The 19,765-nt window shown below is 34.1% G+C and overlaps 3 protein-coding genes across 5 annotated transcripts; 1 reads left to right on the top strand and 2 right to left on the bottom strand.

Moving 5' to 3' along the window:
• Window positions 1-2,516: 2,516 nt before the first annotated feature.
• LOC107461611 (methyl-CpG-binding domain-containing protein 11) lies at window positions 2,517-7,729 on the top strand. Of its 3 annotated transcripts, none has more exons than XM_016080144.3 (3): window positions 2,517-2,673; window positions 2,855-2,947; window positions 6,624-7,729. In XM_016080144.3, exons 2-3 carry the CDS (start codon window positions 2,864-2,866, stop codon window positions 7,404-7,406), a joined length of 867 nt encoding a protein of 288 aa, XP_015935630.1. In that variant the 5' UTR covers window positions 2,517-2,673; window positions 2,855-2,863; the 3' UTR covers window positions 7,407-7,729. The 3 variants fall into 3 exon arrangements, with proteins under 3 accessions (XP_015935630.1, XP_015935639.1, XP_015935623.1); XM_016080153.3 differs by having other exon boundaries at window positions 2,522-2,673; window positions 2,858-2,947; XM_016080137.3 differs by having other exon boundaries at window positions 2,536-2,673; window positions 2,822-2,947.
• A 175-nt stretch (window positions 7,730-7,904) lies between these two features.
• LOC107461629 (thylakoid lumenal 16.5 kDa protein, chloroplastic) lies at window positions 7,905-9,316 on the bottom strand. The gene is made up of 4 exons (XM_016080167.3): window positions 8,904-9,316; window positions 8,518-8,657; window positions 8,370-8,442; window positions 7,905-8,253 (listed from the first exon to the last, which is right to left on the bottom strand). Exons 1-4 carry the CDS (start codon window positions 9,226-9,228, stop codon window positions 8,144-8,146), a joined length of 648 nt encoding a protein of 215 aa, XP_015935653.1. The 5' UTR covers window positions 9,229-9,316; the 3' UTR covers window positions 7,905-8,143.
• A 2,038-nt stretch (window positions 9,317-11,354) lies between these two features.
• On the bottom strand, window positions 11,355-13,072 carry LOC107461638 (uncharacterized). Its single transcript, XM_016080178.3, has 4 exons — window positions 12,541-13,072; window positions 12,055-12,355; window positions 11,884-11,965; window positions 11,355-11,725 (listed from the first exon to the last, which is right to left on the bottom strand). The coding sequence occupies exons 1-4, from the start codon at window positions 13,070-13,072 to the stop codon at window positions 11,501-11,503; spliced, it is 1,140 nt and encodes a 379-aa protein (XP_015935664.2). The 3' UTR covers window positions 11,355-11,500.
• Window positions 13,073-19,765: the final 6,693 nt, after the last annotated feature.

Genomic DNA, 19,765 nt, shown 5'->3' with positions numbered 1-19,765 from the left:
AGATGCATCAATACATTTATTTATCATTCTCTTTAGTTCTATAGAAAATATTTCATTTAAATTGTGAGAAAAATAATAAATAAATGTATTAATGCATCCACGGTTGATTTTGTACGTATTCCTGTGCGGACGATGATGATGACAATGCAGAGAAAAATAACTGAACGGAGCTGCGAGGAGAGTGAGGGAGAGGGAATTGACAACTAAAACTCGACATTGATGCATCCACGACCATTAACATCAACCTCACGCTGCATGCTTGCATCGCTGCCACTTCTCTTCAATAGTACTGCCGCCAAACGCATCAGAACCGCTTCAAGCTCCTGGCGTGAGACGACGCCGTCGCCATCGTGGTTGATGAAGTGGAAGGCCTGGGAGAGCTCGAGGTGGAGTTTGATGGACCAGTCACCGGAAGCAACAGGGAGGACACTAGTAAGCGTGAACAGATGAGTGTAAACTTGGAATTAACAACTTGGATTGAGGGTATTTTTGAAAAAAAATTGTTAGTAAAAATTTTAGTTCCAGTCCTTAAAAATTTCATTCTCATGTGTCCCTATTTTTTGGAGGTACTAAAAGGACTAAAATTTTGTATTTCGGGATTGAAAATTTAGTATAGTCTCAAGCCATCAAACATGATATTGAATCTCAGTCTTCTTGTCTCTGTCTTAGTACCTCAAAATAAATGCTACCTATGTGTCTTCGAATTAAGAGTAAAATCCCACCCTATCTCCTAATTTTTTCTCTAACTCTCATTCTGCCCCTCATTGATTGAAAAATGACATTGCGGCTCCAAACAATTAACTCCGTCAAACATTCTACCCCCTCTGTTAATGTCTCCGTCCAGAACTAACGGATTTTTCCTATGTGTCATGTTAGTTAATGACATATCAAGGAACTATTCCAATGGACAAAACGTCCCCTACCGTGTCTGTAATACGCTGCAGTAAAATAGAACAATTAAACTCCTGAAAAAATTTTAGGAGACACTTAAACCCCTGACTAATTTAAACATAGACACATAAATTCATAATGAACCATGAAATAGGACACCCATTCCTGAATTTCGACAAGTCATTATATTTGTTGCACTGGTTGCTGGCAGCCTCATTTTCTCTGCAAAGTCCTAATATGAGCGCATTAAAATTTACCTCATCAAGTTCAATCCCTTTCAATCATTTTTTCTTGATCTTCAATATAAATTTTATGTCTCCATTTTTGTGAATGTGATATTGTCAGATTTTAAACTTCTCTCACTTATCTCATTCACAAGTTTTTTAATTTCTTTCAAATCACAAATCTTGCAAAGGCATTGATCTACATATTGTACGTGATCAAGTCCAGTCTAATGCATTGATTAATCATTACCTGAAAATTCTTTCAGACCAAATCAATTTTTCATATTTGCATTACCTATCAATCAAAACCGTGAAAGTAACACAATTCGAGACCAATATTTCTTTCACATGTCATGAAACAAAATCTCTAAGACTACTACCAACCAAGGTCAACAACCAGTGCAATAGTAGGTATAATAACTTGTTAAAATTGTGGGATATTTGTCCTAGTTCATGATTTATTATAGATTTATGTGTCTATGTTTAAATTAGTTAGGGATTTAAGTGTCTTTTAAAAATTCTTTCAGGGATTTAATTATCCTATTTTACTACAGCATATTGTTGACACAGCAGGGGGCGTTTTGTACTTTGGAATGGTTCTTTTGACTGGCTAACGTGACACGTAGGTAAAATCTGTTAGTTTTAGATGGAGACATTAATGGAAGAAATAGAATGTCTAGCAAAGTTAATCGTTAGGGATCACAATGTCATTTTTCAATCGATAAGAAACGGAATGAAAGTTAACGAAATAATTAGGGAATCGGAGTAGAAATTTACTCTCGAATTAAAAAGTTATGAATCTATTTATCTCTTTCTCCCTAAAAAAATGTAGTTAATTTGTGTTTTAGGTTTCTGATATATGATAATGATATTAATTAAAAAATTTTATATAAAAAATATAAATATTAGTTTTTTATATATTTATTATTTATGTATTAAAGTAAATAATTTAAAATCTTTATTAATAATAACCTGAAGAAAACAAAATTAATCGAGAATTTCACAAATTTTCTTTCTTGATGTATGTAATTCATTATTTCATTCAATTATATAGACCAAAATTCAGCTATTCTTATATAAAATACGTTAAGTAAATGATTGATTTTTGTATCTATATATAATATTTTTGTATTTTGTTTTATTACTTTCATAAAAAAAAAAAGAAAAAAAATATAAAAGTATCTGCAATGTTCTACGAAGCAGTAGCGTATGAGATCCGCAGATTAAATTTTGAAATGGAAGAGACTTGGAAGAAGAAAAAGAATGTGAAAAAGGGTTAGGTGGGACAGGTGGCGTAAAGATAGGGTGTCTGTGACGGTTACGAAGTAACCAACAGAAAAATGCAAGTGTATGTGTTTGAACTTTGAAATCGAAAGAGAGTTTATAAATTTATATTTATTTTTAATTTTTAATGTGCGATTCCAACAACGTGTCTCTTTTCTTTTTCTTCATCTCGCTTCGTTTCTGGACCTTACACTCTTTTAACAACAAAAACAAGAACATTACAACACACATCAAAATTTTCAACTACATCAATATCCAAATACCCTAAACCTAAGTACTCTTTCTCTCTTCCTTCTTCCAATTTTCTTCATTTTTTCCTATCCTTTTCTCTTTCTCTCAATTTTCTGCTCTAATCTCTTTCTCTCTCCTCGAATATTCCTTTTTTTTTATAATTAAATTGTGAAATTATTTATTATTTTTAGCTCTCTGTTTTTTGGGGGTTGGAAATTTTGTAGCAGGTGAAAATGGCGAGCTCAGTGGAGAAGGAGGGTGCAGGGGAAGAAGCTGTGTCCGTCGAACTTCCAGCTCCGCCTGGTTGGAAGAAGAAGGTCCACTCTTCTTCCCTTTTCTGTTCAGATTTCCCTTTGACTCTTCTTTTTATTTTGCCAAATTTGCTTCTTTTGTCGATCTAATTGCCTCTTTTGTGCTGAATTCTTATGTGAGTTTTGTTCTCCTTTCGAATTTTGCTTGGTTTTGACGAATTGGTGGTGCTACTCCCTAACTAGGGATTTTTGGCCCCCATTTGATTAGTCAATTGTGGCATGCTCAATACTTATGCTTCGAAATTCAAAATCAAGTTTGGGGTTTTTTTTGCTATGAATTCAGATAGTGATTCTCTAACTGCTGGGTGTTAAGTCCCCTGTTAGGGTTTTTTAGATGTGGCGTAGTTTCCATGTAAGGAAATCGATGGATTCCTACAGTGTTTGTCTTTTAGTTTGTAAATCATGGTTTAACCTTGTATGAAACCACGCTTTTCGGGTTTTCTTCAACTTCTGCTACCCCAAACTTGATAAATGCAAGTATTCAGCTCAATGTGATTTTAACAACCATGTTGGGACTTGGGATAAGTTGAAATTCAGTTTGTACCATTCAAACGCCGGTTCAAATTTTTGCATTTTTGGAATTGGTTCAACTTTATGATAGAGTGCTGCTTAGAAGACTTAATCTGTTTGGAAGGATTGCATATAAATTTTCTATATGCGTGTTTTTAGGATTATATATTTATTCATGGTTAAAAGAAACTATCCAAATTTGAACCAATTTTAGACCCTTCATTCCATGTTTTTTGAGATGTATAAACTAAAATCCGAACATGCTATTAGTTAATCTGATGTAATATTTCTAAAGAGTGCTTTTTCTCTTTTACATTCATACAATTGATAAAACTTTCATGAAAAATGCTGCTAAAAACTAGCTCTGTTCGGAAGGGCTGCTTTCAAACTTTCTTTATGCCTGTATTTATCCTTATATATATATATATGATGGGACGTGTGATGTTTGCAGCCCATATAAGGCAGCAATTTTGTGAGTGAAGGTGTTGTTGAACTAATATATTGTGGCTTTATTTACTGAAACTCTGTTTACATGGTTTAAAATTTTAGCCTTGGTGTAACATCGGTACCATGTGATTAGATTAAAATTATTCCTCTTTAAGGTATTTCTATCATTGATCTTGAGCATCTGTACTGGAATTACAAAATATAAAAACTCTAGCTTTGTCTATTGTGATTGTTTGTTCTAGAGATACTCCTAATAAGGAAAAATCGATTGGCAAATGAATTCCTTTTTTCACAATAATGGATGAATTTATTGTATTATTTTTTTCAAAATGACAGGAAAACATATTTTAACTTGAATTTACTTATGAGTAAAGATATGATTCTTTATTTTCCAAGATATCTTTCCAAAAAAATAAAAAATTCTTGGGAGTCATAACTAGTTAAGTTGCTGAAATCATGACAATTTTCTCCACTCTTTCAAGCCCAACACAATTTCTCATTTTCAGGATTGTCTTATTATGACATATTTATGATATTCGTCATTCTTTTGTTCTTATTATCAGACAAAATTACAAGGCCCCAACCATTCTTACTCCTAGTTTTCCCAATGCGTAGGTAGCTAGACTGAAATATTTTGGTTTGTTGTAGATGAGGTTAGACTCCAGGAGTGTGAGTTAAATCCTCATTCAAGGAATGATTTTGTTTTTGTAGCATAATCATTCTCCAACTGTTTGACAAATAGCTTTCTTCAACCAAAAGAGATGAAAAAGGAAAAATGGCTGAAATTATTGTATCTTGAATAAATTAATGTTTGAGATGCAGCAAAATTTATTCCAACATTCAGATTCGAATTCTTTTTGGGGATGGTTGCTGTTAAGGTGTTCAGCTGGCCCTATTACATTGATACTGTTCTGATATATGATTTCTTATTATCACATCTCAAAATGCTTCATGGCATGGCATCATGGAACATATAATTTTATGCTAATTATCTTTAAATTGCTCACATAACTGGTTAGACTGTAGAAACACTTAGTGGTGCTGCATGCCACAATAGATCTTTAAGCCAGTGAAGTTGGGCACCTCGGTTTGTGATTTTACAATGTCTTTGGAATACAAAGGCTGCACTTCATCAGATGATAAAGTCACTTGTCATTTCATGTGAAAATTTATATTACTCTTGCTGATTAACTTCAACTGAGCAAGAAGAAACCCCACTTAAATATATTGTATGTTATGGTGTACAATCATGTGAAAAAGAAAATTAAGTTTTACTACATTCCTTTGTTTTAACATTCATATGCCTTTGTTACTTTCCTTCTTGCAAGTTGTCAGATTTCTGTAAGATTAATTTATGCCTTTCATACACAACACAGCTACCTATATCTGGAACGAAAAAACATACCATTTCTCACATGTAACAATCAGAATATTATCCATGCCATATCTGCAACCCTCTATCTTAATATTTTGTGACATTTATGAAATTTCATTGAAGGTTATTCATTTCATTTTTACACTCATTAGACACTGGAGAAGGGCACCATTTACTAATTATTATGATGTTTCTTGATGTAAAATTATGTTGATTTCCCTTGAGTTTTATAATACAACTCAAAAACTGCTTGAAAACTGTTTTATAAACACGTGGTTTTATGTAAATGTCTGTTGGGTGAGTATGGATGTGTTCGAGCTGTTTAGTTTAGCTCTACCTTGTCAATTGGATCATTCAAGAGATTTACATATTAACTTGATATGATCTTCTAAAATAATTAAGTTCATATCCTCTATGGTGATCTAATAGACCAGATGGCATCTGGAGAACTCATGCTCCTTGTAACTCACCGGATCTCCTAAACACATGCATCTTCTGGAAAAGTATAAAATTAGAGAGATATTTGTAGGGGAGTGCAGTTTACAATATCTACTTGGATGAACTTTGGGTCCTCCTACTTGCATGAAATTGTCTATTTGTTTTTCATGGCTATAGTTTTAAATGGGTAAATGGTTTATATACAGTCCATCTGCGGGAATTTTTGTGTTTTTTGGTCACAGTATGAGACACCCTGGATACTTGTCTTCACATTTGTGTCTCTTCCACACCATTCTATGGACTTTCACCTTTCCCAAGTATAGCCTGAATGGAAGAGTTAAAGAGGGAAAGAAAAAGCCTTCTCACTGAACAAGGTTAATTTAGTGCCATGCTACTCTCTTTATGAAGCTTAAAAGTAAAACTGCTAGCTTGTAACAGCCTATAATGTTCAACTAGGCATCAGCTTGTAACAGCCTATAATGTTTAACTAGGCATCAATTCAATGCCCTTTTAAGGACCATTGTTAGTTAATAACAGGACTGTTTCACTGTTTTGAGTTGGTCAAAATAGCGAGGGATGAATATTGACATATTGTATAGAAAAGTTCATATATTTTGTAAGATATTTGGGTGAAAATACACCTTGAAACCAAGAATTTTATGTCAACCCATATGAAAATTGTAATAAAGTTTCTCGTGGGTTTTTGTTCAGTGTAAATGAAAATCACGCATGAGCACTAGAAACAATGCTACAATGTAATTTTAATATGAAATGGTTAACGTAGATTCATTTTCAGATTAAGGATTGCTATGAGAATCTGGAGATATTAACCAAATTCTACTATATTTCGATTGTTAATTTGTCTGATGCTTTTCAATATAAAGATCATCACAAATCACATTTTCCTTGCAGTACTTACCAAAAAAGGCTGGAACACCAAAGAAAAATGAGATTGTGTTCACTGCTCCAACTGGAGAGGAGATCAATAACAGGAAGCAGCTGGAGCAATATTTGAAATCTCACCCTGGTGGCCCTGCTGCATCAGAATTTGATTGGGGTACTGGTGAGACCCCAAGAAGATCGGCAAGAATTAGTGAGAAGGCCAAGGCGGCTCCTCCACCAGAAAGTGAGCCCCCGAAGAAGCGTGGCAAGAAATCATCTGCTTCAAAAAAAGAGGAAGAAAAGGAGGAAGAAAAAGAGGAAGAAAAAGAGGAGACAAAAGAAGTGCAGATGCAAGAAGCTGATGAAACTAAGGATGGTAAAGATTTAGAGGTGGAAAAGAATGTTGTGGAGGAAAATAAGGAAGATGAGAAGAAAGCAGAGGGTACAGATGTTAAGGAATCCACAGATGCTAAAGAATCCACAGATGCTGGAGAAAATGCTGACATACCTAATGATGAGGAGAAATCCAAGACTGCTGATGTTGAGGGTTCTGATGTTGCTCAGAACAAAGTTGAAGAAAAGATTGAGGAGGAGACAAAGAAAGATGGTGGCGCTGGGGAGTCAGAGAAACCAGAAACAGCACCTATTGCTGAGAAAAAAGTTGAGGTGGAAGGAGAGAACAACAGAAGCGCTCATGAGTTTGAAGGAGAAACCAAGGAAAAAGAAGGAACGAAAGTGAATGATGAAGAGCATCACAAGATTAATGATATAAACGCGAAGACTGAGGCAGAGTTGACTGGGAATGGAAGCTGAACTGGTTAGGTCAAAGCCCTGAGCAGGGAACTTAATAAACTCTTGGCTTCTCTTCTCTCATTCTGACCCCCTTTTAGATCCTTCTGAGGATGACTGTAGTTTTTGTTGTTAATGTTATTTTTATATGATTGTTTATTGAAAACTACCATAGACAGTTGTAGAGTAGCCCTGTAATGTACACCATCCTTCCATGTATTGGATTGATGTGTAGCTTCTAGTTCCTCCGTTCGTGACAGTCTGTTTTATGACACTTGTAATGTGATATGAACCTGCTGTAACCATATACTATGGTTATTTTAAATATTCCTGTTACTCCTGCACTATTTTCCTAGGTTTTATTCTTCTATCAGGTAACATTTATGCTGTTTTATTGGCTTTGAAGTTTGCATTTCTTTAAACTCTCTGCGTGGTGGTTATTGCTTATGTTTGTCTACTAAACCAGCAGAAAAAAGAAGCCATAAGTTGCAGTGAAAAGGAAATAAATCAGAGAATGGTTCATTCTTTGACCAACACTACAATTTCATTGCCATATCATCTTGAAAAGTGCCTTCTATTTTCATTGTGAGGTGAAGAAATATAATACATCTCATGAAATTCCAAATGACATCAAAATTGCAATTTTGGGTGAGACAGTTCATAACCAAGGCAGTGGCTGTCAATGGAGTTCTCTATATTCATCAATAAATAAATTTTGAAATGAAATAAAATGTCTGATTGCTTTGCTTCTAATCCTGAGCTTAAAGCCCCTTAAGCTGACCAACTAGCCCTGTCATGGAGGTCCACTTCTCAAAGGCAGCAGCTGAAGTCACAAAAGCAAGCTTAGAGGACTCAACATCATTGCTAGCAACTGCACAAAAATGAAAAAGTCAATGTGTGCTTTAACAATGTCATATGAAGACTTCTGAGAAATCATATTTTGTATCTTATATATGAAAATCGAATCTTAGTTAGTTATAAACAGACCTGATGAAATCAATGAAGCTAATGAAGAATTGAATATGTCCACCTCACTCTTTTCTTCAGCACTTGAACTCAGCTGTTAAAAAGGTTCACTGATACTAAGTTTCAAACTTGTAAATAGAAAGGAATCATATTGAGGAACTAGAATTACCTTATTCAAAGCTATATTAGCCTTTTGGACCCAATCTGTATCAGTTCCTTTCCCCAAAACAGAACCTGCTTTAGGTAGATCATTGCTTTCAATTGCTTGACCAACTTCACTCAGTTTGTACACAAGATCCTGAAGATATCCTACAGATATTCATCACCATTGTCAAGTGACAGAGAAAACTTTACAATCTACACATGCTCATGGTGTCAAATATCAGTACCAGCATGCATGCAACTGAAATCAGTTAATACTTCAAAGAAAGGAACATGCAAATGAATTAACCACTTTCAACCCAAAACTTTAAGGCATTGAAGTTATGAACTTTTTCAAATATATTCAAATGTTGGGGAATAAAAATTGATATTTGTGGAGGATCAGATTGAGACCTGTTTCTTTCTTGGATGAACTAAGCACACCTTGCCTCTCAAGCCTCTTCTTCCTGTCCCTCTTCACTTTTTCTAAGAGTTCTTCATCATCATCTGCTTCAAGTATTGCTGCATTAGCATGATCAACAAAGCATCCCTTACCACCCAATGAAAGCACTAAGCTTGTGACAATGCTGATGGATAGCCCCCTCTTGCTGACACTTGGAGGGTTTACTTGTCTTTTCACACTGCACTTGATGGGGTAGTAAACATATGACAAAGATTGTGATGAGGATGATGGTGGTAGGAGGAAGGTGTTTGCAGTTGAGAGAAAATTTGTAGCCATATTTTTGTTTTTCTCTTCAATATTATTCCTTTTTTTATGTCCTACATTTTGGACATGAAAAATTCACAAGACATTGGCTGTTTGGAACTTTTTTGAAGATAAGGTTGCTGGATTCTGTAATCTAATGTGATCCAGTCATTTTTTCTTTTGTGAGGTTCTCAAGGGCATTATAGTCATTTTGGAGAAGTGGCTCTCAAACAAATTGACACGATGCAAATTGGCCACGCTTCCATCTTGCAAAGTGCAAACATTTTTATCAATTATTATTAAATTTTATAGCATAGCCAATTTAAAAGTTTTAAAATTCAATCATAATTGATCGTAAGTTAAATTATATATAATAAAATAATATATTTATATATAAGAATTCGGTAAAAACTTAGGTAAAGTCGACTTCACGTGAAGTTAATATCTGGGAATCGTTAGATGAAATTTTAGTCAAATCAGTTAAATTATCTAATGGCTCTCAAGTATCAACTTCACGTGAAGTCGACTGCATCTAAATTTCCACCATAAAAATTATATACTAAAAAATTTAATTTTTATATTTTAATATTTTAAATTAATTAATTATTAAAAAATCAAATTATATAATTTGGTTAATTTACTATTTTTTAGCTAATTTATTGACTAAATTTTTTTTAAATTAAATTGATCTAAAAATCGATTTTTCGATTAATTCGGTTGAACCGGAGCCATGAATATCATTGCCAATATCCCCACACAACCTTATACTTTAGTCAAAATGATTTAACTTAACGCTTAATTAAAATCAATAATTATTTGTATTAATATGTGTAATAATATCCAATTGGTCCGTACAAGAACACACGGTTGGTTTGGATGGGACGCGTTTAGAAAAAGATCTTCCTTTCAAGTGAGATGCTGATTCATGATGATGTTGTATATTTGTGTTTATTTTTATCTGTATATTGTTCTTGTACCATTAAACTGAAAAGTGATCTTTTTTATTTTCAAAGTTTAATATCTGTTATTGTTTTCATAAAATTCTAACTATATCATAATAATTAATACAAGCGTAATGGGACAAATAAGTCAATTATTGAATATTTTGTGATGAATTTATAGGTTATTAAGAAAAATAAAATACCAAATATCCTTGAAGAAGACGAATTGTGTACAATATTATAGCTTTTCAGGATCTGTAAGCATTGCAAGTTATATATATAGGATGGAAGACTAAGGAGAAATGAAATGTACTAGTGTTGCAATATAATTTTTCAAAGATATATATAGGTTTAATTAGTCTGTTAATTCTTATATAATTTTATCAAATTTTTAATTAATTTTTTATATTTTTTTAATTAAATCTTTATATTATTTTTAATTTTGTAGTTAGTTTTTTTTATGTCAAAAATATTAAAATTAATAGAATATTTTTATAAAATTTTATGCAATCAAAAATTAAAAAAAATTAATGAAAGAATAAATCGAAGAAAAACCTATGAATGGAATAGCTAAAAAAAGATCTCATGGTAGTTAATATGGGACCTCACCACCCATTAATGCATAGTGTTCTTTCACTTATTGTTATTCTAGATAGTGAGAATGTTATTGATTGGGAACTATTATTGGGTTATTTACACAGAGGAATGAAAAAAATTGCGAAAAATCGAACAATTATACAATATCTGCTTTATGTAACACGCTGAGATTATTTAGCTACGATGTTCACAGAAGCAATAACTGTAGACAGACCAGAACAGTTAGGAAATATTCAAGTACCCTTAATATTTTAATAATATAATATTATTATGTTATTAAAAAAATAAATAATAAGCGCTCTTAGTTTAATTCGGTAGAACGTGGATCTCCAAAACTCGATGTCGTAGGTTTAAATTTTACAAAGCGTGATTCCATTCTTGTTATATTGGAGAATGACAATGAAATAATTAAACAGCAGTTTAAAGGTTGAATTTGACCTCCTAAAAATAGATTTTTAATCATGAATATTTTTAATTTACGATAAAATATTCTATTAATTTTAACATTTTTAATAAAACTATAAAAACTAATAGCGTAATTAAACCATATAAAAATCAAAAGTTAAAAATATTATAATTTTTTTTTTTAGAAAATTGAGAATAGTTATAAGAATTTCCCCTCTAATATTAAAATTCTGGTTTCGCCACTGATTGCAATATAAAATAAACTTTGAAAATAAGTTAAATAATGCATCTATACATAATCACTGATTTGGTGATTGATTTTTGGTGTCCCTAGTATTTTTGATATGCATATATGGGGTGAATCAGTCATCATAAGTGCTAAAGCATCTGCTTGGAGACCATAACTGAACATATTTTGGTAATGAAAAAACCTTGAGAGGCTTGGAATTCTGCTTCCCCTGTTGTCCTTGTTCTTGTTTTTGAGGCATTGCCTTTGAGCTTCTCATCTTTTCAGCTTTCATCTGCGCCCTTCTCAGCTTGTTTAGAATCTTATCCATTGATGATGATCTCTTATTTTCCAGTTTCATCTGTATCAAACCTCTTTATCATTAGCGAGAGAAAAGACCTATCTGCATACATTTTGTGAGCCTTCTCTACACAAATTTTATATTGTGTTGAACTAAGGACACACACTGAGAAAGTTCAACTTCAAAGCAACAGATTTTGATGAACTGAAAAACAAAACCTCGAGTTTGCGTATTGCTGCTTCAGCCTTTGCCTTCTGCTGGCTTTCCCATGCAACGATTTTGGCTTCCTCTTTCTGAATCCTGCAATGAAATAGAAGTTCATAGACAGAACAACTAAATTATATGTCTCTAGTTCATTGAATGAAATGAACATAACAATGATGACATACTTGGTTATGTCCATGGTGGACTCTGGAATATCCAAACATGAAGTTTGGATTTCAGTATTACTTTCTTGAAAGGAGTTGAGCTTTGTTGCATGACCTTTAGGCCACCTAATAACAGTGGCCTCACTATCAACCTCAACATCTCTAACCTCTAACTTACCAGAATTTCCATGTTTCTGATCCATGGCTGATATCGGCGATGAATTCGCATCGTCCTCGCTCTCCGGAGGGCTCATCTGGGTACCCTGATCACGTCTTGAGAAAGGTGACATTGTGGGGGTCTCCTCATTCTTAGGGTTCTCATCTGTAAATAAAAGTAACTGAAAACATTTTAAGTATATGCAGATTCTCAGACATCAATATAAACAAGTGAATAAAACTTGGCAAACAGAAGAGCTTTTTGCAATTATAGCTAAGAGCTGGATCCAACAATATGAAATATGCAATTTTGATTGGTAACTAGGCTGCCCAAAAACAAGAAGCACATACCTTGAGAATTAGGCGAAGATGGGTCACATAACAATTGATTCCACATCGGAGCCAGAACACCATTATTGTCATTGAGCACAGAACCAGCAGAATATTGTTGCATAACATTGCCGATGTCGAAACGGGGACCAAAATCATTGTCATGTGCATCAAAATGATGAAGAGAGAGAGCATCTGGTGCCAAGACTCCTGTTGTGAAAGGTGAACCAACCATCAAGTTCCTCACAAGCAAGCCTTGGCGCAGTGGAATTGTAGGTGAATAGTTCGAGTAGTAGGATGATGATGATGTTCCTGGAGGCATAATTGGACCACTCTTTGATTTTGGACGCCTTTGAAGTTGTGATCGTGAATATGAGTTTCTGTTGTTGTTGCTGCTGCTACCATAGCCTGAAACTGGGCTACAAATCCATCTCTCAGCATCATCCCATTTAGAAGGCATTGTTCTTCTTCCACTGTTGAATGATGTCAAACCAGAATGCCTTCTGATTCTGCTTGTTTGATTCAACACTACTCTCTCTATTTTAACATTCATTATCTAAAACTTAAGTATGCATACTTTTACATCTGATTATATATTAAGTCTATTATACAAATAAAAATAATTAATTTTCATGCTTATTATATTTAAAAATAAGATTTTCTCTTTCTCTTTATATATAAAAATATAATTAAATATTAATATAAAAAATTTATATTGATAGTTATAAAATTAATTTAAAATAATTTTTTAAAACAATCGAATCTTAATTCTAATTATTAATCATAATATATTAGTATTTTCTCCAAATTATATGTAATAAATATTCAAAAGAAGAGAAGTGGAAATATATATTAAAAAGATAAGAGGTGAAAATTAAAAACTAAATAAAAAATAAAAATATATGCATATAATAATAAATTTTGTATGTGAATAATATTATAGAATTTTTAATTATATTTAATTATGAATTTAATGTATTTTTTATAACTTTATGAATTTATTTGATTTATATTATTTTATTAATTTTATTTTTCTGTAGCACATAAAAGTAAAAAGAAATAAAGAATAAAAGAGAAAAGAGAAAGATAAAAAAGAAGAAAGAGAGAGAAAGTTTCTTAATTTTAGAGAAATTAATAATATAATATAGCTATATTTTAATTTTAATCTAATTTTAATTACAATTAGAGAATATCATATTGCACATTTTGATTGTCAAATTTATATTAGTCATTGATAATAATATGAAAAAGAGATAAAGTGAGTAAAAAAATAAAAGAAATAAAAAAAAACTTTTTAATTTAAAAAAATTAATTTTAATTATAATAAAAAAAGTGTCATGTGATATATTTAAGTTGTAAAGTTAATAATGTATAATAGATATACTAAATATACAAAAAAATATTAAATCAATTATTAATATAAAATATAAAATATATACTAAAAATAAATTAAATAATATATATTTATACATAAATATATAAAATGATTCATGTCGATAGTTGATTTTTTTTTATCTAAAACATAGCGTTTTATACATATCATAATTAGGACGATCGAGTTTTTATGAGAATTTCACAGCATCAGCATGCATAGATTGTTGTCAGGAAGTACTAGTTTGGTGCCATTAATTATCTATTTGGTAAAAATATAGCATGATTATATTCCAACAAGAATAAATTCTCTTATGAATTGTGTTTTATTGTTATAACTAAAGAAGAATCCTTTATAATACTAACTTTGCTATAGCTTCTAATCATAGAAGGATTCATTAGATTCTTCCACCGTATATGCATGCTTCAATTATTTTTCTTAAAGTAGTTTAATTTTCCTCCTCTCACACTATAGTCTAAACTATATTTTGATATTTACTGAATTCAGTTGAAGAATTTTCCCAATACTGTTTTCATTTAAATTAAGAAGAGTTTAAGGCCACGTACACGACCTAAATCAGTGACTGCTGCGAACTGTTGTGCAAGGACAGATCTAAGATACGAGGAAGTAAAAACCAAATCAACCATAAAATCATCTATTTATATAAAATATATATTAAAAATATGTAAAAATAATATATATTTAAAAATAAATATAATTAAATTTTGATGTGTATAACTTTTTAAAAATATTAATTATAAAATTAATAAATAAATAATAAACATATTAAAATTTTAAATTTTATATTTTTTATAAATTTGTGTTTAATTAATAATTTTATCATATATTTTTAAGACATATATTAACTAAATTTAAAGAAAAAGTGAAAAATTAATAATGATCCCTATTTTTTATCATAATATTAATAATGGTCCCTATAATCACATGAGAAGCACATGACAGGAAACAGAATGGTTGAAATTTATGAAAATAAATCATAGAACTACACGCAACCACGTAGCAACAATGTTCCTTAAAATAATTCATGATTACTATTAAAAGTTTTTCGGTTAATTATTCGAGTTAAATTTAACAATAGAATAATATAAAATTTATTTAAAATTTTGAGTATGAAAAAAATATTAAAATATTAGAAATTAAATAAAATTTGACACAAATATTAAGAATCAAATATTACTTTTTTTTTTATTTTATTATGTCCCTACTGTATGTTATGTTAGTCAACTGAGCGAGTTAGGAGATTCCACCTGCGAGTCGGACACACTGACACACGGAGTAACGTGTTATGATACAATCCAATGGTCGTGCTTACAAATGCACCTTCACTTCACTCGCTCTCCACCGTGCACCCCACGCGCTTCTCTCTATGCCCATTTTATTTTCATCAACATTTTAAAATACAAATAAAATTCTTTTAATTAAATTATAAGTTATTTGTTATTTCAATTAAATATTACTTTCAAGTAACGTATAGAAAGATGAATCAATAGTAATGTTAGGACTCTAATTCTTTTAAACAAAGAAAGTTCGGTACAATTAAATAGAGTATAAAAGAATTAAGAATATAACACAAAATAAAAAAAATATAATTAGTTGTTGTTTCGAGGGTTACTTGAAACTGGAGGTCGATCTCGAATGAGATCTTCTGTACTGGTCGGTGCTAATGTGTTCGGCTGGTGGGAAACGGCCGGAGCTGTTGTGTCCGACTTGTTGGACTTGGTGGTGGTGCTGATTCCTTTGTCCTCGGAGGATGGGGGTACCTACAAGGGACTCCGATGCTTAAGTTAGCAAGGGTATTAAGCAAGTATTGAGTAGAATCAGAGTATGAGTTATACCTGGGTGCTCCGGTGTATTTATAATGGTGAGATGTGACCTTTTGGATAAGATAAGTTAGTTATCTTATCTTATCTTTTATCTTTGAGTTGAGGTCAGCGTATCTTCAACGGAACCACCTTTATCCCTATAGGCTTGGGCTGCCTTAGGATTTGGGGCGTGTTCCTCTATTTGGGCCCTTCTTTGGGCTTTCCTGGTGACTTGGCCGAGCTCTTAAGAAAGAAGTCGGGTTGTCCTGATCTAAAGAGGTCGGTCGCTTTGTCTGTCGAACATCCCGGGTCGGACAGCTCGACCCAGGGTATGAACAGTGCCCCTGCTTGAGCTCGGTCTTTCTGTTGAGGTCGAGTTTTTTGACTTCGGTCCTTTCATGACGAAGCCGAACTCAAGCATTTTGTCGATTTCTTTTTGTAGAATCTTTTGAATGTAGAACGTTTTCCTCTAAAGGCGCGCGCTTTTATATCAACGCTTTGCTTTTGGGAACGTGAAAGGGTTTAATACCTTCATTAATTGGTATTAATTGCCCTGTTTTTTCCTGGCTTTTATTTTGAATTTTCTCAATCAAAAATGGTTTATTTTCTTCGCTCTTCTTCGTAACTTTTCCCTTTACTCTCTCATTTTCTGTTTCTTTCGTAACTTCTTCCTGCAACATCTGTTCTGTTATTGCTCTCTGTGGAAGAGGGGTGATTTTCAGATTTTCTCCTTCTATCTTTGCGGTTTTTCGCTTCGAGGTTTCTCTTCTATTTCTCCAGGTTTAATTTTTCTTCCTCTGCTCCTTTGATATGTCGGTAGAAAGTTTGAATTTTGCTCAGAGAAAGTTGGGATCTTTCTGTTTTTACCATGCCTAATTGTTTGCGTGTTCTGGAATTTCTTCGTTTTTTGGTGCGAGTCTTTTGCTTTTTTCGTTGCTTGAATCCTTTCTTAGGGCTTTTGCATGTTGTCGCCGCTTCTGGTTGCGCCTTTGATGATGATTTTTTGCTTGATCTTTGAAAAAGTTTGCGTCTTTGGTGATTTTCTGCTTGGCATTTTTGATGTTTGACAATGCTTTTTGCTGATAGATTGTAGGAAGGTGGTGACTTTGTGTTTTTGTTTTTACTTCCTTTGTTTCTTTTGGGACTTTATTTTCTTTCTGATGAGTGCCGGGGCGTAAGCTGTAGAAATTTCTTGAATCCTTGCTTTGCTATTGCCTCCAAAGGATGCCCCAGGATTTTGGTTTGAATCTTGGGATTTTTCCTTTTTTGTTCGTCCGTCGAGTTGTTTTTGCCCCTTGTCCGAGATGCTTTTTTAGTAATCCACTCTTCTTTTCTTATTGTAGGATTTAGTTGGCCTCATGTTTTCTCGCAATAACGTCGTAGAGATGCCTTCCCGGATTCCTGAGGGCATGGCTGATTGGGTGGACTCAATGGTCCTTATGTGTGTCTCCTTGGTTGATTCCGAGTTTTGCGCGCAGCTTAGGCAGTTTCATAGGGTCTGTAGTAATCCAGGTGATGAGAAGAACTAAGAACTTGTCCCTCCCTCCTCCGAAGAGAGAGTCTGCTTCTCTACTCGGGTTGTTGACGATCACCCTTTCTTCTATGTTTATGACTTTTTCTTTGGTCCGCTGGGTATTACCCTTCCTTTTACTCAATTTAAAACCGACCTGTTATGGTCTTGTAATGTTACCCCCTCTCAACTTCACCCTAATTCCTGGGGTTTCATAAAGATTTTTCAATTGTTGTGCAATGGTTTTGGTATCCCTGCTTCCCAATCTCTCTTTTTCTATATGTTTGTTTTGACTAAGCCCGGAGTGGTAAAAAAGAAGGCAGCTTGGGTCTTCTTTCGCTCTACCCAGGGAAAGAAGGTGTTTTCCATGTTTGACGAGTCATTCCGTGATTTTAAAAACTACTTTTTCAAGGTCCGAGCTGTTGAAGGAGCTCGGCCCTTCTTTCTGGATGAAAATGACGAGCCTGCTTTTTTCTTGGAATGGCAAAAGGATGTGAGGGTGTCCCGATATACGTGAGAAATGTTGGATGAGGCTGAGCGAGCCTTTGTGACTGTCTTGGAAGAACACTGGGGGCAACCTCCTCATCTCGACACAAAGAAATTTCTAACCAATCACTCTCTTCTTCAAACTGAGTTGGGTATTTTGTGTTTCCTTTTTTATCTGTTTATATTGCTTGTAGCTGTCCTTCCGACTTGTCCGACTTGTAGCTTAACTTTCTGTTTTATTTGCAGAGACAATGAAGAATAACGAATCTATTAAAGCTTTTAAGAGGGCGCAGAAGGCGACTACTGGCAGAAATATTCATGCCAAGGCGGCTGGGGAGGGGTCCTCCCAAGTGCGCGAGAAGCCATCAGTACCGAGTTCCCCCGGGGTGAAGAAGGTGATCCCAACACCTCGGGTCCGCTTGGTGGATCCTCACCCTACTTCTGCCGCTCCATCTGTTGTCCCTCCAAGTAAGAAGCAAAAGACGGCTGAGCCCTTCGACCTCAATGCCCCTGATTTCAATGCCATTGAGTTTGTAGATCAACAAATTGGGCCCTATGGTACCATCTCCATGGACGATGTGTCCATTCTCCATCATCTGGAGTTTATGGCCCGAAATCATGTAAGGATGGCATATATGTCGGCTGCTATACATCGGACTGCTCAGAATCTTCCTCTCCATGCTACCAAAGCATTCATGGAGGAGGAAAAGCAGGAGTTTGACCGGATGAAGGGGCTGAAGAAGGAGCTTGAATTGAAGGTGACCAAGTTGGAGAAGGATCTAGAGAATGAGAAGGCGAGTTCCCTTTTACTGGCGGCTTCTTTGAGATTGGCCGAGGACACAGCCTTGATGCTTAAGGAGAGTTACGTTACGACTTATCGGGAGGTGATGCGCCTGAGGGAGGAGTTGAACAATGCCCGGGAAGATTATTCTGAGCTCCAAGGTCATCTCGTTGGCAGCGTGACTGCTGCTTACGAGAACTTAAAGGAGCAAGTTCGGGTCATTGCTCCCGAGGCCGATCTCACGCCTTTCAGCCTGGACAATGTTGTCAGGGATGGCAAGATTGTCCCTGATGACGATGGTGATGATGATGCTGATCCTCCTCCTGTGTCCTCTGCCAAAGTGTCAACCTCTTCTGTTCCTCCGGTTGCACCTGATTCGGATTGCCAGGTTCTGAACCGGGAGGATGGAACTATAGATGCCGTGCCTATTCAGACTCATCCTCCTTCTCCTTGTCCTGATGATGCCAAGAAGGCTCCTGATGCTTGCTGATCTCTTTCTAGATATTTATGTAGTTGGCCCAGCTTGTGGGCTTTTTAAAACTTTGTTTGTTTTGCTGACGGTTTCTAGTTGTTTGTTTTAGCAACTTTATTTTGAAAAATAAAAAGTAGCTCGCTATCTTTAGCAGGTGTTGATGGCCGCTGTTCCGTGGCCTTATAACTTTTGTGGAGTAATAGAGGTAGTTTTTTGACTTGGCATCTTTTCAGTTTTCTACTGATGTTTGAAATCTTGTATCTCGACCTCCTCGGATTGCTTTGTTTTATTGTTTGTAGCTTAGATCCTTTGAGGTTGTGACTTATGGGTCCAACTTGTTTCTTGGTGGTTCTTTTGTGCTGGTCCCCCTTTCAGTTATTTCTGTAATCCTCTTTCTTGGACTTTTGTCAGGTCTCTTTCGAGGATTACTTTTATAACTTATTTGCAGGAGATCAACTTCGTTAGGTCGACCTCTTTCCAAGTTATTTTTGTAATCCTCTTTCTAGGACCTTTTGTCAGGTCTCTTTCAGGGATTACTTTTATAACTTATTTGTAGGAGATCAACTTCGTTAGGTCGACCTCTTTCCAAGTTATTTTTGTAATCCTCTTTCTAGGACCTTTGTCAGGTCTCTTTCAGGGATTACTTTGATAACTTTTTAGTGGTAGGAGTCTGACTTGGTTATGTCGGTCTCCTTTAAGTTATTTTTTGTAGTCCTCTTTTTTGGATCTTTGTCAGATCTCTTTCAGGGACTACTTGTATAACTTTTTAGTGATAGGAGTCCAACTTGGTTATGTCGGTCTC

Source organism: Arachis duranensis, chromosome 1 (genome assembly GCF_000817695.3).
Source record: "Arachis duranensis cultivar V14167 chromosome 1, aradu.V14167.gnm2.J7QH, whole genome shotgun sequence".
NCBI classification, from domain to species: Eukaryota; Viridiplantae; Streptophyta; class Magnoliopsida; order Fabales; family Fabaceae; genus Arachis; species Arachis duranensis.
This window is presented reverse-complemented; position numbering and strand designations above follow the sequence as displayed.